Here is a 16,521-nt window from a genome sequence, read left to right as displayed (position 1 = left end):
TGTAGGAGTGGGCGAAGGGGGTGGCGGGCGACGGGGTTGGTGTGTGGGGCGAAGGGGGTTGGTGTGTGGGGGAATGGGGCGAAGGGGGTTGGTGTGTTTGGGAGTGGGGCGAAGGGGGTTGGTGTGTGGGGGAGTGGGGCGAAGGGGGTTGGTATTTGGGGGATTGGGGCAAGGGGGTTGATGTGTGGGGGTGGAGATGACTTGATGAAATATCCCTATCTTGATGACGTTGACTCTGTCTTGTTATGTTAAGTAGAAAAACAATACTGTACTAATAGTAATAAATGTATGTTGGCTGTCAACAGTACTGTAGTATAGTTGTAGGTTATGCATCTAAGCTACTATGCCGAGTAGCAACCTTGTAAATAAGCTACTGTGCCGAGTAGCATTTATATATATAATTACGTGGCAACACTGCACGTGTTATGTGGCAACATTGCCCCGAGGCTGCCATATGGCAGCCTCGGGGCAATGTTGCCACATAACACGTGCAGTGTTGCCACGTGTAATTACATATATAAATGCTACTCGGCACAGTAGCTTATTTACAAGGTTGCTACTCGGCACAGTAGCTTAGATACATAACCTACATCTCCCTCCCCCCTCACGCTCATAGTCTTTGTCTTGAGCGGACTTCTTAGTCCTAAGTCGCTCCGAGCGTCGAGGTGCACTGTGGGGCGGATCCTCGTGAGGTGTAGGTGACTCGTCCTCGGTCAGGGGGCCAGCAGCAGGGGGTGGGACTGGCCGGAGGAAGCGGCGGTTCCTCCACCAGACACGTCCGCTCGGCATCCTGACCTTGTAGTCCCGCGACCGGCCGACGCCCATCACTATGCCCACCTTGTCCCAACGTGTCGTCGTCTGGTCCTGGACGCGGACAAGGGCACCAATCTCCAGTGGCTGAACAGGGCGGGCACGGTAGTCATACCGAGCCTTGGCGTCCTGGGCACGTGTAGCGGCGCGGCGGTCGCAGCTCTCGGCTCTGGTCTGCCAGTCCTTCGCAAAGGCCTTGGCGTGTGCAGGAACGCAAGAGCGGAGAGGGTGACCATACAGGATCTGGGCAGGGGAGCGTCCTGTGTGGGTGGGAGTGGACGCGGGTTCTGGGCAGCTCTGTGTGGCAGCGCCAGGCGCGTCGCTCGTCGACTCACGCACCCTGCTGGCGGTGTAACGAGCAGCTGGGGTCTGCTCGGGAAAGTCTCTGGGTACCACGCATAACTCTTTGAGGTGCTCCCACGACAACAAGGGTGTAGCGAGAGTAGGCTGCACGTCGATCCATCCGTGACACGACCTGTCGCCGTAGGTGATCTCGGCTTGAAAGGAGCCCACAGCGTCCGGCATCTGGGAACCGTCCGCATTGTAGTACTGCAGCTGCGGCGGTGGTCCCAGGCCGCGTTTGGTGAGGCCCAGTTTCTGGAGGTGCTTCAACCCAATCACCGTTGTATCAGCGCCGGTGTCCGGTATCACCTCGATGTGACCCGACACATCACCGTGTGTGACGGCGACGCGGATGGTAGGGGAAGGGGTAGCCCTGGGGCGTGTGGTCGATTCCACCCTCCTGATGTGACTCCGCTGCTGCTTGGGGCTGCGTGGACCATCTGGAGGGGGCTGCGTGCGAACCACCCCGAGGGAAGTGCGCTGCTTTCCTCCTCGTCTCGAGCTTTTGGGCTTGGGTTGGTGGCAGCACTTGTCGTAGTGTCCATAGCGACCGCAGGCCTGACACTTGCGGCCTCGTGCAGGGCACCTGTCTGTGTTAGACCAGTGGCCCTTACGGTCACATCCACGACACAGTGCGTCGGCGGCTGGGCATGTCTTGGGGCTGTGCTGCTTTCCACAGCTGCCACAGGAAGCACTAGGCGGAGGCGTGGAAGAACGTGTGGCAGCCTTCGCGTTGTTGGCCGCCTTCTTACCCTTCTTGTATTGTGAGATAGCTCTCACAGCAGGTGGGGCCCGTAAGGCAGAGGTGGCGGACTTGGTGGCCTCGTATGACCGACATTCAGTCACTACCACCTGGAGTGTGGAGGAAGCGTCCAGTGGGATGAGTCGCTGCACCAACTCTTCTTGCCTGACACCTGTCAAGATCCCGTGCTTGATCCAGGCTTCCTCACATTCCCGGCTGTGCGCCTTGCAGACGTCGATCTCCTCCGACAAACTCTTAAAGCATACAAAAAAGTCGTCATAGGATTCATTCTCCGCCTGCTTGCAGCTGGTGAAGGCGCAGCGACGCAGGGCCTCGTTATTCCGACCCTTAACGTGCTCCTGCGAAAGGTCGAGCACATCCGTCACTGAAGATGTAGAATCGGGAGGCACTTGCAACGTGTGCTCCAAAACTCTCTGGGTCTCCAGCGACAAACACATCCGCAGTTGGATGAGCTGTTTGTTTGGAGGCATGCTGTCAAGGTCCACCATCGTGGAGTAATCTGTCCAACGCCGCCTCCACTCACGAAAAAGCTGAAACGTGACGTCTGGTGAGAGGGCAGGTGGGGGTTGAACAGATGCCTTGGGAGCTGTTTGTTTGGAGGCAAGAGTACCTGGAGGACGCTGGTGTGGTGGAGGAGGGAGAATATTGGCGCCTTGATGCGCGCTACCTGCGAGTGAGGGAGGGTGGGTTAGCGCCAGGGTCGCCAACAGTGCCTCAAAACGCAACTTTTCCTCCTCTCTTCGTGTCTCCTCCCTCTGAAGTTCCATCTCTCTGCGTCTCTCGTCCCGGTCGTCCATCCACCTCAGAATTGTGGCAATGTCCGTCACTGGAGGTGGAGGATGAGAGTCTGCGCCCGGTGGAGGGGAAGGTGGTGGGGATTCGTGTCTCCCATCTTGACGTTGTCCCTTCTTACCGCCCATCTTAGTGTGTGCGTGGACTGCATTGTTTAGTATATAAAGTGGCGCCTCAACAGCTCGAACCACATATATATGACATAAACAGCGCAGAAATAACGCATAGAGTCCACTGTTCTGTCCATGAGTGAGTGCGTGCGTGCGTGTGTGTGTGTGTGTGTCTGAGACAGCAGATGCACTTCGTGGTGGCCTTAATGCCGGTGGCTAGAGACGCGGCGGGGGGGTGAGATCGTCAGTGTCTCCCGGGATGTCACACGAGAAGGGTGTACGCCTGCATACTCCGTGGGTACCACAAAAAACAGGCCAATGCTCAACTCTCAGCTCTAGACACACACTAATACACTGACACTAACACTGCCACCGTCACTAAAACGCACTGTGACGGAGCAACACTGCACGTTGCAGCGAAACACAGCGCAACACAACACAACACACTATGAGTCGACGCGCATATCGCCGGCAGATGTAACCGTCGGCATTGTTCGCACACTTGTAAGTCCACAGATCCTACTCACTGCGCCATGATGGTTACAAGTGTTCCCCGAAGAATGCAGTGATGGGTAGGGAAACACCGGGTAACACTGAAGTCCGTTTATTACGGATGAGAGAAATACAAGTGGTGACTAGCGTGTGCCATGCACGGCTCACACAGTCAGACTGAGACTGCCTTGCCATATGGCAGCCTCGGGGCAATGTTGCCACATAACACGTGCAGTGGTGCCACGTAATTATATATATAAATGCTACTCGGCACAGTAGCTTATTTACAAGGTTGCTACTCGGCACAGTAGCTTAGATGCATAACTTACAATAGTAGTTACTCTGTGGCTGTATTAACTCGGTAACTGCATTGTCACCTCACAGCAGGTTTTGTACGACAGGAAATGTGCTACCAGCTATAGTCTTTTGACACACCACAGCAGCTCTCTCTCTCTCCCTAGTCGTCATGTTCTATATTCCCACAGCTGAACTGCATTAATGTCACCTGTATCAGCATTAAGTTAAAGAGTTGTGTAACTATTAGTAGCATAAATGTGATATTTTACTCACTATTAAACTTTGAACATAGAGAAGTGTGGGGGGAGACAGGGAGGGGGGGGGGGGTTAAAAGGCAGCACTGTAAGGAAAACACACCTGCATTGACCCGCCCCCGATGTCCTCCTCCTCCCAACACCAGATAGTGAAACAAAGAGGTTAAAAAAGTCACACACACCAGTCAGCCCTCAGGGAGACAAGATGTGTCCTGTAAGTGCTCCTGATTGGCAGCCAGACCAAGTTTATTTAGCCCTGCCCCTCCCCCTTCTATATACCAACTCCCTACCAACCCCACTACACCAGGATTTATCAGCAAAACATTCATGTGATTAGTGCAATGACTGGTTGCCAAACAGTGATCCTATAGTGTACTCAAGGAAAAACACAAAAACAGCATGATTCACAGCAGTGTTTATACCAGACCGTGGGCACTTGGTTTGTCACTTTCAAAGTGCTCCTGAGAAGGACCACCGCGGTGTTTACATATACCGTGGGTACTGTGTCGGCGACCCCTTAAATGCCGGAGACAAGGGCTCATTGTTTACAACTTGACAATATTAACAGATGTCTACCGGTGTCAGTGGCTCTCAAAGTGCCGCCATTGAGGTTATGGCCACCGTGAACAAACACTTCCGTCCGTCCAACAACAACATATGTTCACCGGTTCCATGACAAAACCCCAACGGACAAAACCCCAACGGGGTTGTCATTTGTCAACACTAACCTAACCTAACCCAGGCTAAGCTAACCTAACCTTACCTAACCTAAGCTTAAAAGTGTTTTATTTTTTATTTTATATATGGGACTGGGGTTTTGTCCGTTGGGGTTTTATCCGGTCACCATGTTCACCAGTGACTTACTCCTCTCTGATGTGCCTTGTACAGATATCCTGTTGGCAGTGTTATCGAGTGACTAAAATCACTGAACATATTCCATGCTCACAGCCATAGATAAGGTCACAAAAAGAAGCCCGTTAGGATCATTACCTCCACTAGAAAACCAGAGAAACCTATTGTAGTATAGTGACCAGAGCAGCTGACAGTTGAAGGGGAAGTGCATGATTTATTACATTCATCATTATTTTCATCATTATCATCACTACCAATAATAATTAACTGTATCACCTAACTTCAGGCGAACACCTATAGAACATGTCTAAGAGAACTTTGTGTCATCTCTCCCATGAACCAACTAACTTTATCTCCTACCTGTCCCCCCCCCCCCAGGAGACGGAGGAGACGGGGAAGAAAGTGATCTGTTTCATCAAGTTAAGCGCCCCCTGGCCTGTCCTCTGTCACTTTGCTGAGGAGCTCAGTATGAGAGCCCCATTACAGGTGAGTACTGGGTGGGGAGGAGGTAGGGGGAAGAGAAAGGGAAGGGAGGGAGGATCAGAGAGGGGGAAGGGAGTAAAAGAGAGAAGGGAAGTATGAGGGAGGGAGAGAACTGTAATCCATCGAAGTTGTTCCTCTTAAAACTATCAATAATGTGTCACCTTGATGCAGGAAACACTAACATAACAATAATAAGCTCCAAACACTGTGTCGGTATTATCTTACGTGTTAATAATTTTCCTCCTAACTTGGTGTTGCAGGTTCTAATGGCCGGTGTGTTGCAAAACATAAGACGAGTTGACCACCCAATCCTTCCTGTGAGTTGGACAGTGTCACGCAGTGCTAAGTCCGCCGCTTTGTTGTAATTCAGCTTTCAACTACAGTATAACCTAACTTAATCTATCCTAGACTAACCTAACCTAAACTGACCTGACTTGAACTAATTTAACCTTACTTCTTCCAGTTGTAATGACAAGAACTAATTATTTGTACTAACATCTTTGTGTGGTAATATAATTATATAAAAAATGTGGTGATAACGATGGTAGTGAGAGTAGTAGTGGTGGTTGTGACAACGGTGGTGGTGGTGGCTAGTTTCACACACACACACACACACACACACACACACACACACACACACAGATCTTTTCATTATGTTTCCTGTAAACAACTTGAGGGACTTGTGTTATTCAGGTAACTTGTCTTCATTATACCCCCTGAGGAGCTTTTGTGTCTCTCTTGTAGCCGTAGAGGCCAGTAAGTGTCAGGACCTATTGTAGTTATGATATAGTGGTTTACCAGTGAGTGTCAGGACCTTTGTGAGGGTGCCAGGACCTATTGTAGTTATGATACAGTGGTTGTGTGTTAGTAACAGTTTCGTTGCACCTTGACTTGTTATGATGTTTGTCAACTTTATCACACGAGTAAACATGATGCTTCTCTTCCTGCAGCTTCACGCCAGCCTCAAGGTGGACCTTGATGTAGTCTGCTAGCTATACTGCTTATACAACAATACTCACTTTTAACTTCTTCCTCGGGCAGCCAGTTTGGAGTTGGACCTTGTCTATAACCTAACATATATCTCTTGCTTTGAGTTTAACATCAATATACAACAGTGTGGAGGTGGACCTTGACTATAACCTAACATATATCTCCAGTTGTCAGATTAACATCATTCAACTGTTCATCTCTGTGGTGGTAGACTTTCATTAATCTTTAACCTCTTCCTCAGGCACACAACAACCCCTCCACCAACTGGTCTGAAGTCATCCTTGAGCGGATCCGTCTCCCTAACCTGATGGCCGAGGATGTACCCAATAAACCTCTCGATTACTTCACCTGCGCCTTCAAGAAGTCCAAAATAGACAGGTAAGGTGGTGGTGTCGGGAGGTCCACCTTGGCTCACCCTCTCACCTATGTGTTGCTTCACATTACCCAGGTTTCGAGTCAGTAGGTCTTGCCTGCTGCTTGAGATCTTGAGCCGATGGGTCTTGCCTGTTGTTTGAGGTCTTTAATAAGTGGGTCTTGCCTGCTGTTCAAGGTCTTGAGTGAGTAGGTCTTGCCTGCTATTCGAGGTCTTGAGTGAGAGGGTCTTGTCTGCTGTTTGAGGTCTTATGTCAGTAGGTCTTGCCTGCTGTTCAAAGTCTTGAGTGAGCAGGTCTTGTCTGCTGCTTGAGGTCTTGTGTCAGTAGGTCTTACCTGCTGTTCCAGGCTTGAGTGAGCGAGTCTTGCCTGCTGCTTGAGGTCTTGAGTGAGCAGGTCCTGCCTGCTACTTGAGGTCTTGAGTGAGCAGGTCTTGCCTGCTGCTCAAGGTCTTGAGCTAGTGAGTCTCGCCTGCTGCTCCTGCTAGATCACATAAACAAAGTGTTGTGTGGACAGTGTTAAAGTAATGACTGGTGTGGTATGATCCACTCACTTGCACTTATTCCCTTGTGGCTCTCAGAGTAACACACATGAGATAATGTATATTTATTTTATTATTATTATGCATGAGATACCCAAAGGCCACACTGATCTGCATCGTAGAGTAATACTGTATTGTAGGCTTTGGCACACTGCCGCTCACATGCAATAAACCATTAAAGTAGTCATCCTATAAGGCTTTCATAAAACTTGCTGTATTGTAAGTCTGTCATAAAAAAGTTCTCTTGTTGTATAATGCTAAAAGAAGGGGATTCACACGATGCCTTAGACACTCCATTTTGTCGGCTTAAACTTGAAGTGTGATCCTTGTAGAGCTTCTCACAGTGTCCATCCCCAAGTAAAGTGTAATTTCAATCAAGTGACTTATAAGCTCCACAAGTCAGTCACGGCTGTTCTTGACTAACTCAGTTTCTTCTCCTCTTTTTCTTTCTCCTCCTCTAGAAAAGTCATAACCAAGTGAGCACCAATTATTTTTTTCTTTTGTTGGCCAGACGACGACAGTTCCTTTGATAACTTGTGCTGGGGCACCATTATTCCTCTCCCTCTTGTAGGATCTTCACCATCACTTTACAATGAGTCCTTAAGGAAGTTTGGTAGTCGTGGTGCAGGAGCCTTTCTTCCTTCCCCCACTACTTTGTGTCTGCAGGGAAGACCTCGGTCGGCATCACAACTCGGACTCAGTGGTTCAGCAACACCATCTTGATGGCTTAGTTGTCTCGGCCGCTGCTCCACGATGATGAGATGTAATCAAAGTTTAAGATTAGCCATCCAGCTTATTTTCACCTTAAGATTAATCATCCTGATGCTAACCTAACCTAACCTACCCTAACATATTCTAACCTAACCAAACATATTTAACATAACCTAACCTAGCCAAGTCTAGTCGAACCTAACATGACACAACCTAACTCCGAGCTAGCATTAGGGTGTTTAATCTCAAGTGAAATAAACTAGGTTGTCTAATCTTCAGGTGGTGCAAAAGTTCAACATCATCTTCAAAATTAATTCCAAAAACTTATCCTTAGATTAGGTTAAAGTGACAGAGAAACTCAATAATTACACTGAGACTTAATAACTGTGGAGAGGGAATATAAAGTTAATCATTTGCGTTCATGACTTATCAAAGACTCTGGCGTCAACCCCTTCTGCACACTGTATCTTGCTTCAGTCTTAATATGATCGTTATCAGCTGGTGTGTGGAAACAAACAAAGGAGCGTTGAATTACTGAGTTGTGGTGGAGACTTTGACATGTTTACTTCTATATCTAAAGTACATACCGGTAATGATTTTTATTTGGTTTTGACTCTTAGTGGGCAATAAGAAGTTAGTTTCTGTTTTGACTGCTGTACTGTTCTTGAACTTTTACCACAAACTCGTTGGACGTCGGTAATAATGAACGTCTGAATTAAGATCGTGCACAGCAGTTTACACACACCAGCGTCCCTTTTATCTTTGTATTATGTCACTGAGCATGTGCATGATAATGATTTAGCTGTAGAGAATGGTGGAAATGACTTTGATGGACTTAGAACTTACTTACATAGTTCTAGTAAAGACTGGGGAATTAGAACTTTTGAAGCGACTAAGAGTGAATTAGAACTTAATTTGTATCTTTTTTGAGGTGACAGAGTTATTTAAACCTAACCTCACCTAAGCTCATTAAGCTGACATTACTAAGCTGTATAAACTGACACTTTTAAACTCTTTAAATTGACCTTATGAAATTCCTCCAATGTTCCAATGTTTTTTCTTCCATTTATTAATGTTATTTAGTTTATTTTTAATGTTTGTCATACATTTGCTTCTGCCTCTTGTTTATTGTCTGTTTATCTCTATTCCCCTTTATTGTAGACTTATCATAGTTAAAACAAAGGGATGTATTGTAGACTATTGTACTGAACTTTGTTGTTTGTTAATGACTTATGGGAAAATTTGATACTTTTTTCACTGTGGATAAAGTACCAATTAGGAATGCTGGAACAATGCTGGAATGTCTGGATAAAGTAACAATTAGGAATCCTTGAACAGTACTGGAATGTCTGGAACAATACTGGAATGTCTGGAGTAATACTGGAATATCTGGATAAAGTAACAATTAGGAATCCTGGAACAATGGGATCTGTCGTGTCTAAACTTTACAGCAACTACAGATTTCACAACATTCCTGCACAGCTTGAGTAGGAAAGCTTAACTGCTGTATTACTTGAATAGGAAAACTTAACTGCTGTATTACGTGAATAGGAAAGTTTAACTGCTGTATTACTTGAATAGGAAAGCTTAACTGCTGTATTACTTGAATAGGAAAGCTTAACTTGTATTACTTGAATGGGAAAGCTTAACTGCTGTATTACTTGAATGGGAAAGCTTAACTGCTGTATTACTTGAATAGAAAAGCTTAGCTACTGCAATACTAAAGTATGAAAGCTTAATTGCTGCATTACTTGTGTAGGAAAGCTTAACTACTACATCACTTGTGTAGGAAAGCTTAACTACTACATCACTTGAGTAGAGAAAGCTTAACTACTGCTTAATTATTGCATTACTTGAGTAGGGAAAGCTTAAATTACATACAGTATTACTAGTAGACAATACAATTTCCAGTTGGATAAATTTAGTAAAAAGTAATATTTTCTAACAAACTACAAATATTACACCTAAACCGTAGACGGGAAACTCCTTTACGTAGTGGCGTCATCTATTGAACATAAGCATAAATATCTCGCCCACAAAAGAAACCTAATCATAGTAAAATTGACCTTCCTGTGTGCTTTTACTACAGTCTCAGAGCAAATTTGGCACCATTTTAGGTCTGGTATTTTTGTGGTATATATGTGAGTCAGGTAGGTATTTGAAGTTAGTGGAGATATTTAACTAAGGTATATGTGAGAATCTTCTTTTTGGGGAGTTTTATGGGCTCGGGAATGTCTGGAGCTACTAATTTGTACCTGGCATGTTAAAAGCTTCTTATTTTTTTCTTTTTTTACGGGGAATAGCCCACCTGGGGACACACACGCACCACACACACACGCACCACACACACACGCACCACACACGCACGACACACACACCACACGCACACACACACACACACACACATCACACACACACACACCACACACACACCACACACACACACACACACACACACACACACACACACACACACACACACACACACACACACACACACACACACACACACACACACACACACACACACACACACACACACACACACACACACACACACACACACACACACACACACACACACACACATACACACACACACACACACACACACACACACACACACACACACACACACACACACACACACACACACACACACACACACACACACACACACACACACACACACACACACACACACACACACACACTACACACACACACACACACACACACACACACACACACACACACACACACACCACACACACACACACACACACACACACACACACACCACACACACACACCACACACCACACACCACACACACACACCACACACACACACACACACCACACACACACACACACACCACACACACACACACACCACACACACACAAATAAGGGTCATTCCTATACATAATTTACATTTAAAAATAAAAAATATATATTAACAACCCATTTTAAGACAATAAATAAAATAAACATGAATAAGATGAGAGCTTTTGGAAAATATTAGGAAAACTCTGATAAAGAAAAACAAGAACTACTCAGAAAATAAAAGGTGACCCAGAAGACTTTGAGAATGGGAGTAAAGAAAATAAATATAAATACTGTACTGAGAAAACGAGGAGAAGAACCGCATTGTTTACATCCTCTTTCCCGCCCCAAAATCAGTCGGTATAGATAAAATATTTTGTATTATACCTTTTTATACCTTGATTGCGAAAGGTAATGATAATCAAATTAATATCTTTTTGTTCAGTCTAATTAAGCGCATGATGATACTGTATATGGTGTTGTAAAAATATTGTACAATTCTCTAATGGGTTGTAATAAGTTGTTTTTTAAGTTTACAGTAAGATTACACTATTGAGGAGTTGTGAGTATACTGTTGTAAGTTGTATTATGTTACCAGAGTCACACAGAAAGAAGACTCATTGTAAGAGTGGTTGTACTTATTCTGGGAAAATTTATGAATTTTTGTCTTTATTTTCTTTATCATAAACTTTGACTCTAGATGTTCATTGTTAAAAAGAATATATTTATACTTATAACTGCCCAATGAGCAACTGTGGGATAATGAGATCCTTGCACGTAGGACTCGATTGTTCTTTATTCAAGTCCTACGTGCAAGAGTCTCATTATCCCACAGTCGCTCATTGGGCGGTTATAGACAAAACATGTTTCTGGTCTAATGTAGGACTTATTAACTCCCTGGCTTGATGGCTCACTGGATGGCTAGAGACTAGTCGAGCTAGTCAACCCGAGGCGAGGGCCATCTGTTTCACATTTAACACCTCAGCAAAGCTCGTTGTCAACACTCCCTCTGTCTCTCTCTCTGTCTCTCTCCTGTATCTCTCCTGTCTCTCTCCTCTCTCTCTCTCTCTCTCTCTCTTTTCTAGTTTATCCTACTGTGGCGGTAACACTCCCCCTGTTGAGCTTGCTCGAAACCCATTGTCTGCCGGGCGTCTCACTCTCCGACTCCCTCCAATAGGCAGAGCTTTGTCACTAGACGTCTTCACTTCTGCACGCCACACCAGGCCGTCATCACTCGGTACCGCCTCCAATACCCTTCCTAGCATCCATTGGCTCCTTGGGAAAGGATGTCCAGATATGATGACGATGTCCTCAGTGCGGACGTTGTGGTGCGCCCGGAAGTGCTTCTGTCGCCGCCGGCGTGTCAGAAGATATTCCTTCACCCCACCTCTTTCAGAATTGGTCTGCAATGAATTGGGCATGCTTCCATTTTCGTCGGTACGCTTTTGCTATGGACCGATCGCCTCCAATGGGCAGGGTTCCCGCGTGCATTCGCAGTAGGTGAAGCGGAGTGAGTGCTTCTAGGTCTCTCGGGTCGTCGGATACTGGGGTGATGGGCCTCCCGTTGGCGATCTCTTCCACGGCACAGAACAGGGTGTTGAGTCGCTCGTCGTCTAGTACTTGTGTGCCCATCACCCCCTGGAGAACCTTCTTCACCGTGCGGATCTGACGCTCCCATACTCCACCCATGTGAGAGGCATTTGAAGGGTTGAGCTTTATTTGAGTCCTACATGCAAGAGTCTCATTATCCCACAGTCGCTCATTGGGCGGTTATAATCAAAACGTGCTTCGGGTCTAATGTAGGACTTATTAACTCCCTGACTTGATGGCTCACTGGATGGCTAGAGACTAGTCGAGCCAGTCAGCCCGAGGCAAGGGCCATCTGTTTCACATTTAACACCTCAGCAAAGCTCGTTGTCAACACTCCCTCTGTCTCCCTCCTGTCTCCCTTTCTCTCTTTCTCTCTCCCTTCTAGTTTATCCTACTGTGGCAGTAAAAATACTTTTTCTTAAGGGTGTTGTGGTTTTTTGTTCCAGTTCCCCAAAAATTATTTTCTATTTTCCTTTTCAATGTAAACTTTGACTCTGGATGTTTGTACATAAAAAATAAATATATTTTTAAATAACGTCATTTTGTATGAGAAACTATTATTTATAACAAGAAATAATTAGACTCGTCTTTTACATAATTTTTAACCTAATTTAGGAGTCATAAAAAATTACAATAAAAATTCGACTCGACTCTAAAATTAATATGAATGTTCAGAATACTATTTTAGATTTTTTTTTCATCCCTAATTTGACTCGAAGCTTTTCTTGGTTTTGGAGAAATTTGGACCAAAAACACCTTCTAGAATAAATTTGAAGTTTGTATCATAAGTTTTTTGAGTTTCTGTTTTAGTTAAGTTTTGAGGCAACACAATAGGGGGTAAGGGGGGCTAGTGTGTGTTTTTTTCTGTTTGTCTGTATTTGTCATTCTGTGTCTCTCTGTCTGTTTGTTTTTCTGTGTGTGTGTTGGTCTTTGTTTCTCAGTCTGTCTCTTTCCATCTGTGTGTGTGTGTCAGCAGGTCTTTCTGTCTGGTTGTCTGGACTTTTTATTCCAAACTTTTTTCTATTCATATACTTTGACGGACTTTGTGACGGCTGGTGGACAGTGTTTTGTATATCTTATCAACTTTAGTTTCCTGTTTCTCTATGTTCCTGTCTTCGTCTCTCTCTCTCTCTCTCTCTCTCTATTAACATAAACTATTAACATCACAGGATATATATATATATATATATATATATATATATATATATATATATATATATATATATATATATATATATATATATATATATATATATATATTTCGTTAGCCCAATAAAGCACGCGGACTTCTACATACAATCAACAGCTCAACCCGCCAGGATTCGAACCCACGGCCCACAAGCCTATGACTGTGACCGGGGAACGCTAACCGCTTCAGGTTATGAAAGACTTAATTAAGGCTTGATTGATTACAGTAATACAGTCGTATGAAGGTGTCAGGACTCGGGCACTTGTGATAAACTCTTAGGTAACTACACGCCAAATTTTACTGTCTACTGTTTACACACACACACACACACACACACACTCTCTCTCTCTCTCTCTCTCTCTCTCTCTCTCTCTCTCTCTCTCTTCACCCAATAACTCTCTCCTTCCTTCCCTTTCCTTCCTCCCTTCATCATTCACTCACTCTTTTGCTCCCTCCCTCCCTCATTTCTCTCTCTCCTTCCCTTCTTTCCCTCCCTCCTTTTTCTCCCTCCTTCCCACCTTTCTCTCCCTTCTCCTCTTCCTCCCTTATTTCTCTCCCTCCTTTCTTTCTTCAGGGCCAGAGGAGGATTTGGTGTGTATGTGTGTGTATGAAAGAGATAGAGAGAGACTATGAATGTTTGTATGTGTGCCATTTAAAGCAGGATGGTGCTGTTGTAAGTGATTTCACAGCCCAGAAAGACCATCACAGACAAGGAGAGAGAGGAGAAAAAATTTTAATATTGTTTTGCCGAGGCATAATTTGGGATTATAATACTTGTAAACTAGGTGTTTTGATGATTTTTTGTCCAAGTAGCAGTTATTTTGGCAAGTTTAGGGAGATTTTTCTTGTTTATATTGATGTATTACGTATGTAGGAATTTTCTAGAATGCATTGCAGCATTTTTTTTATGGTTTACTTCCTATTGTAAACCTCGATCAGAGTAGAATGTATCAGAACTTCTCAAGATCTGTCTGGGTTGTTCTAGGATTGTCTGACGAGACGTATATAAACACCCGCGAGCAGGCTAGGAGTCAGTCGACCGTTTCTGCTCAGAGTGTGAAGTACAAGCCTAGGAGGACAACTGAAGATATTTGTTGTGCAAGTATTGTGGAATTGTTGTAATCAATATAAAGTGAAAAGACTAAGGAATTGTTCACTGGTAGTGTGCTGACTATATATTCGAAGTGAGAAGTCTAGCTCTGAAGACATTACCTTATGAACAGTGTTGTGAAGAATCATTGCTTATTAAAAACTACAGTTCACAAGTGTGTTTCTGTGACCAGGTGGAAATCTGCCTGCCTGTTGCTTGTCTGTACACTGATACCGATCGTCGAGAAATTACGGAGACTGGCGGGACAGCCAGTGGTAATTCGACGACACTTGTGAGATTTCTACTGCTTCTGTACACACGACCCTGGCCGCTGGTAACCAGTGGTAGAAGCTGGGTAAGCGGTGAAAGGAGGGCCGTAACAATATGAACAAGAATGAGAGACAATACCTGGTCATGAGTTACCTGTCTCACCAATTTTTTTATAGTGAGAAGAAGATACCGAGCATTATGTACCTGTTTTGTGTGTGTGTGTCAGCTGCCACACTACAACACAAAGGCCATCAAAACTCCCATTTCTTCAGTTTCCAGTTCCCTAAACATAACCCACAATTCTTCACTAAAACAACTACACCATCTTAACAGCCCAGTACAATTATACAGAAATAACCACGTGTTATAATTTATAATTACATAACTTTAGCAAGTATTAGATACTTCTTAATCTCTCTAATATTTACATTATTTTATTTATTTCTGTATTTATATTCTTTTCAAAAACTTTAAAAATGCTGTTAAAGTTTTATCCACATCTGGTGACGCCTGAGACAAGTGCGCATCAGATCAGTCTTTTGCTATACAGTACTCTGTCTTCTTCTTTTTCATATTACAGTATTATTATTGTGGTGGAAAATATCGACTTTAAATTATCCTCTAACTACCGTAAGTGGGAGTGTTGTGTAACCACGTAAAGGAACAAATTTTCAGTCCCAAATTTTGGACAGTTCTTGCCTGGGCCGTGACGAGCTCTGAGATTAACTGTGGATTTTTGGTCTACTTAAAGCTTAATCTCCCATAGACTAAGAATTAAAATGCTCACAAGTCTTGTATATTGTGATCTTTTATGATGTATAATATTTATTTGTGTTTTAAAATTTACTAACAGGTTTATTAGTACTGATGCTGTGTGTGTTTATAATCAAGTAAATACAATAATAATTTAATGAAAACCCTAAGAAAGTTATCTCTCTCTCTCGGTCCACGTGTACCCCCTCCTCCGTTGCTTGCTGTTACAAATTTTAGATAATAGTTAATTGTTAGTCTTAGTTTCCCTGGATAGTTAAGTGTGGATAGTTAAATGTGGATAGTTAGTGGATAGAGATAGCTAAGGGCAGGATAATCCATCTGCTGACTGCCCAATGCTGAGCTGCCACCATCTTAGAGGTCGCGAGCAACAACACGCACTGCGCAGATGTGGCAATGCCTGCGCAGAACTTACACCTGGAGAGTGAGCAACTGTGCATGTATGAAACACCAATCATAGGGGTATAATAACAGGAACAGCTAACAGTAGAATAATGTTATTTCACTGTTGAATCAATGTTTAGGGCTTGAACTTTGCATTAAACTGGAGTCAGAATTTCACTTTAGCTTTAACTTGATGTTCAAATTATCTCAGGACTTTGTCTACTTTGTTATTGGTTCCCCTTCTGGTCTGAGACACACATATAGATAGTGTTATCCAGTGAGACACTCTACCCAATTTGGCAGGTTTTCTCCAGGTACTACAGTTTCCTCCTCTACTATACTAACACTGGATATTAAAGGTCATAACAAAGTAACAGTAACAGACCACAATTACCCGAATGTCTAATTTGATGATAACTTGTAAAATGATGAATTAAAACAATGTTAAGGCACTCTCTGTGTCTAGCTTATTAAAAACTCCAAAAATACTTAAACTGATGACAGTTATAACAGTATATAATATTTGATTATATTTGTAGTGATTTTATATTTGTTTTTTTGCTATACAGTACTTTACATTGCTATATTTT

General features: G+C 44.0%; 1 protein-coding gene across 7 annotated transcripts in view; it reads left to right on the top strand.

Moving 5' to 3' along the window:
• Positions 1 to 16,521, top strand: part of LOC121862940 (anoctamin-7-like) — a 149,488-nt gene that overhangs the window by 112,126 nt on the left and 20,841 nt on the right. For 4 of the 7 annotated variants that reach the window (XM_042361384.1, XM_042361391.1, XM_042361390.1 and 1 more), the window contains 4 exons: positions 5,091 to 5,198; positions 5,456 to 5,512; positions 6,427 to 6,563; positions 7,560 to 7,574. In XM_042361384.1, coding sequence (XP_042217318.1) covers positions 5,091 to 5,198; positions 5,456 to 5,512; positions 6,427 to 6,563; positions 7,560 to 7,574 — 317 coding nt within the window. The remainder of the gene's footprint in view (positions 1 to 5,090; positions 5,199 to 5,455; positions 5,513 to 6,426; positions 6,564 to 7,559; positions 7,575 to 16,521) is intronic. The other 3 variants (XM_042361386.1, XM_042361385.1, XM_042361387.1) reach the window with 3 other exon arrangements.

This window comes from Homarus americanus, unplaced genomic scaffold (assembly GCF_018991925.1).
Source record: "Homarus americanus isolate GMGI-L3 unplaced genomic scaffold, GMGI_Hamer_2.0 scaffold24922, whole genome shotgun sequence".
NCBI lineage: Eukaryota > Metazoa > Arthropoda > Malacostraca > Decapoda > Nephropidae > Homarus > Homarus americanus.
This window is presented reverse-complemented; position numbering and strand designations above follow the sequence as displayed.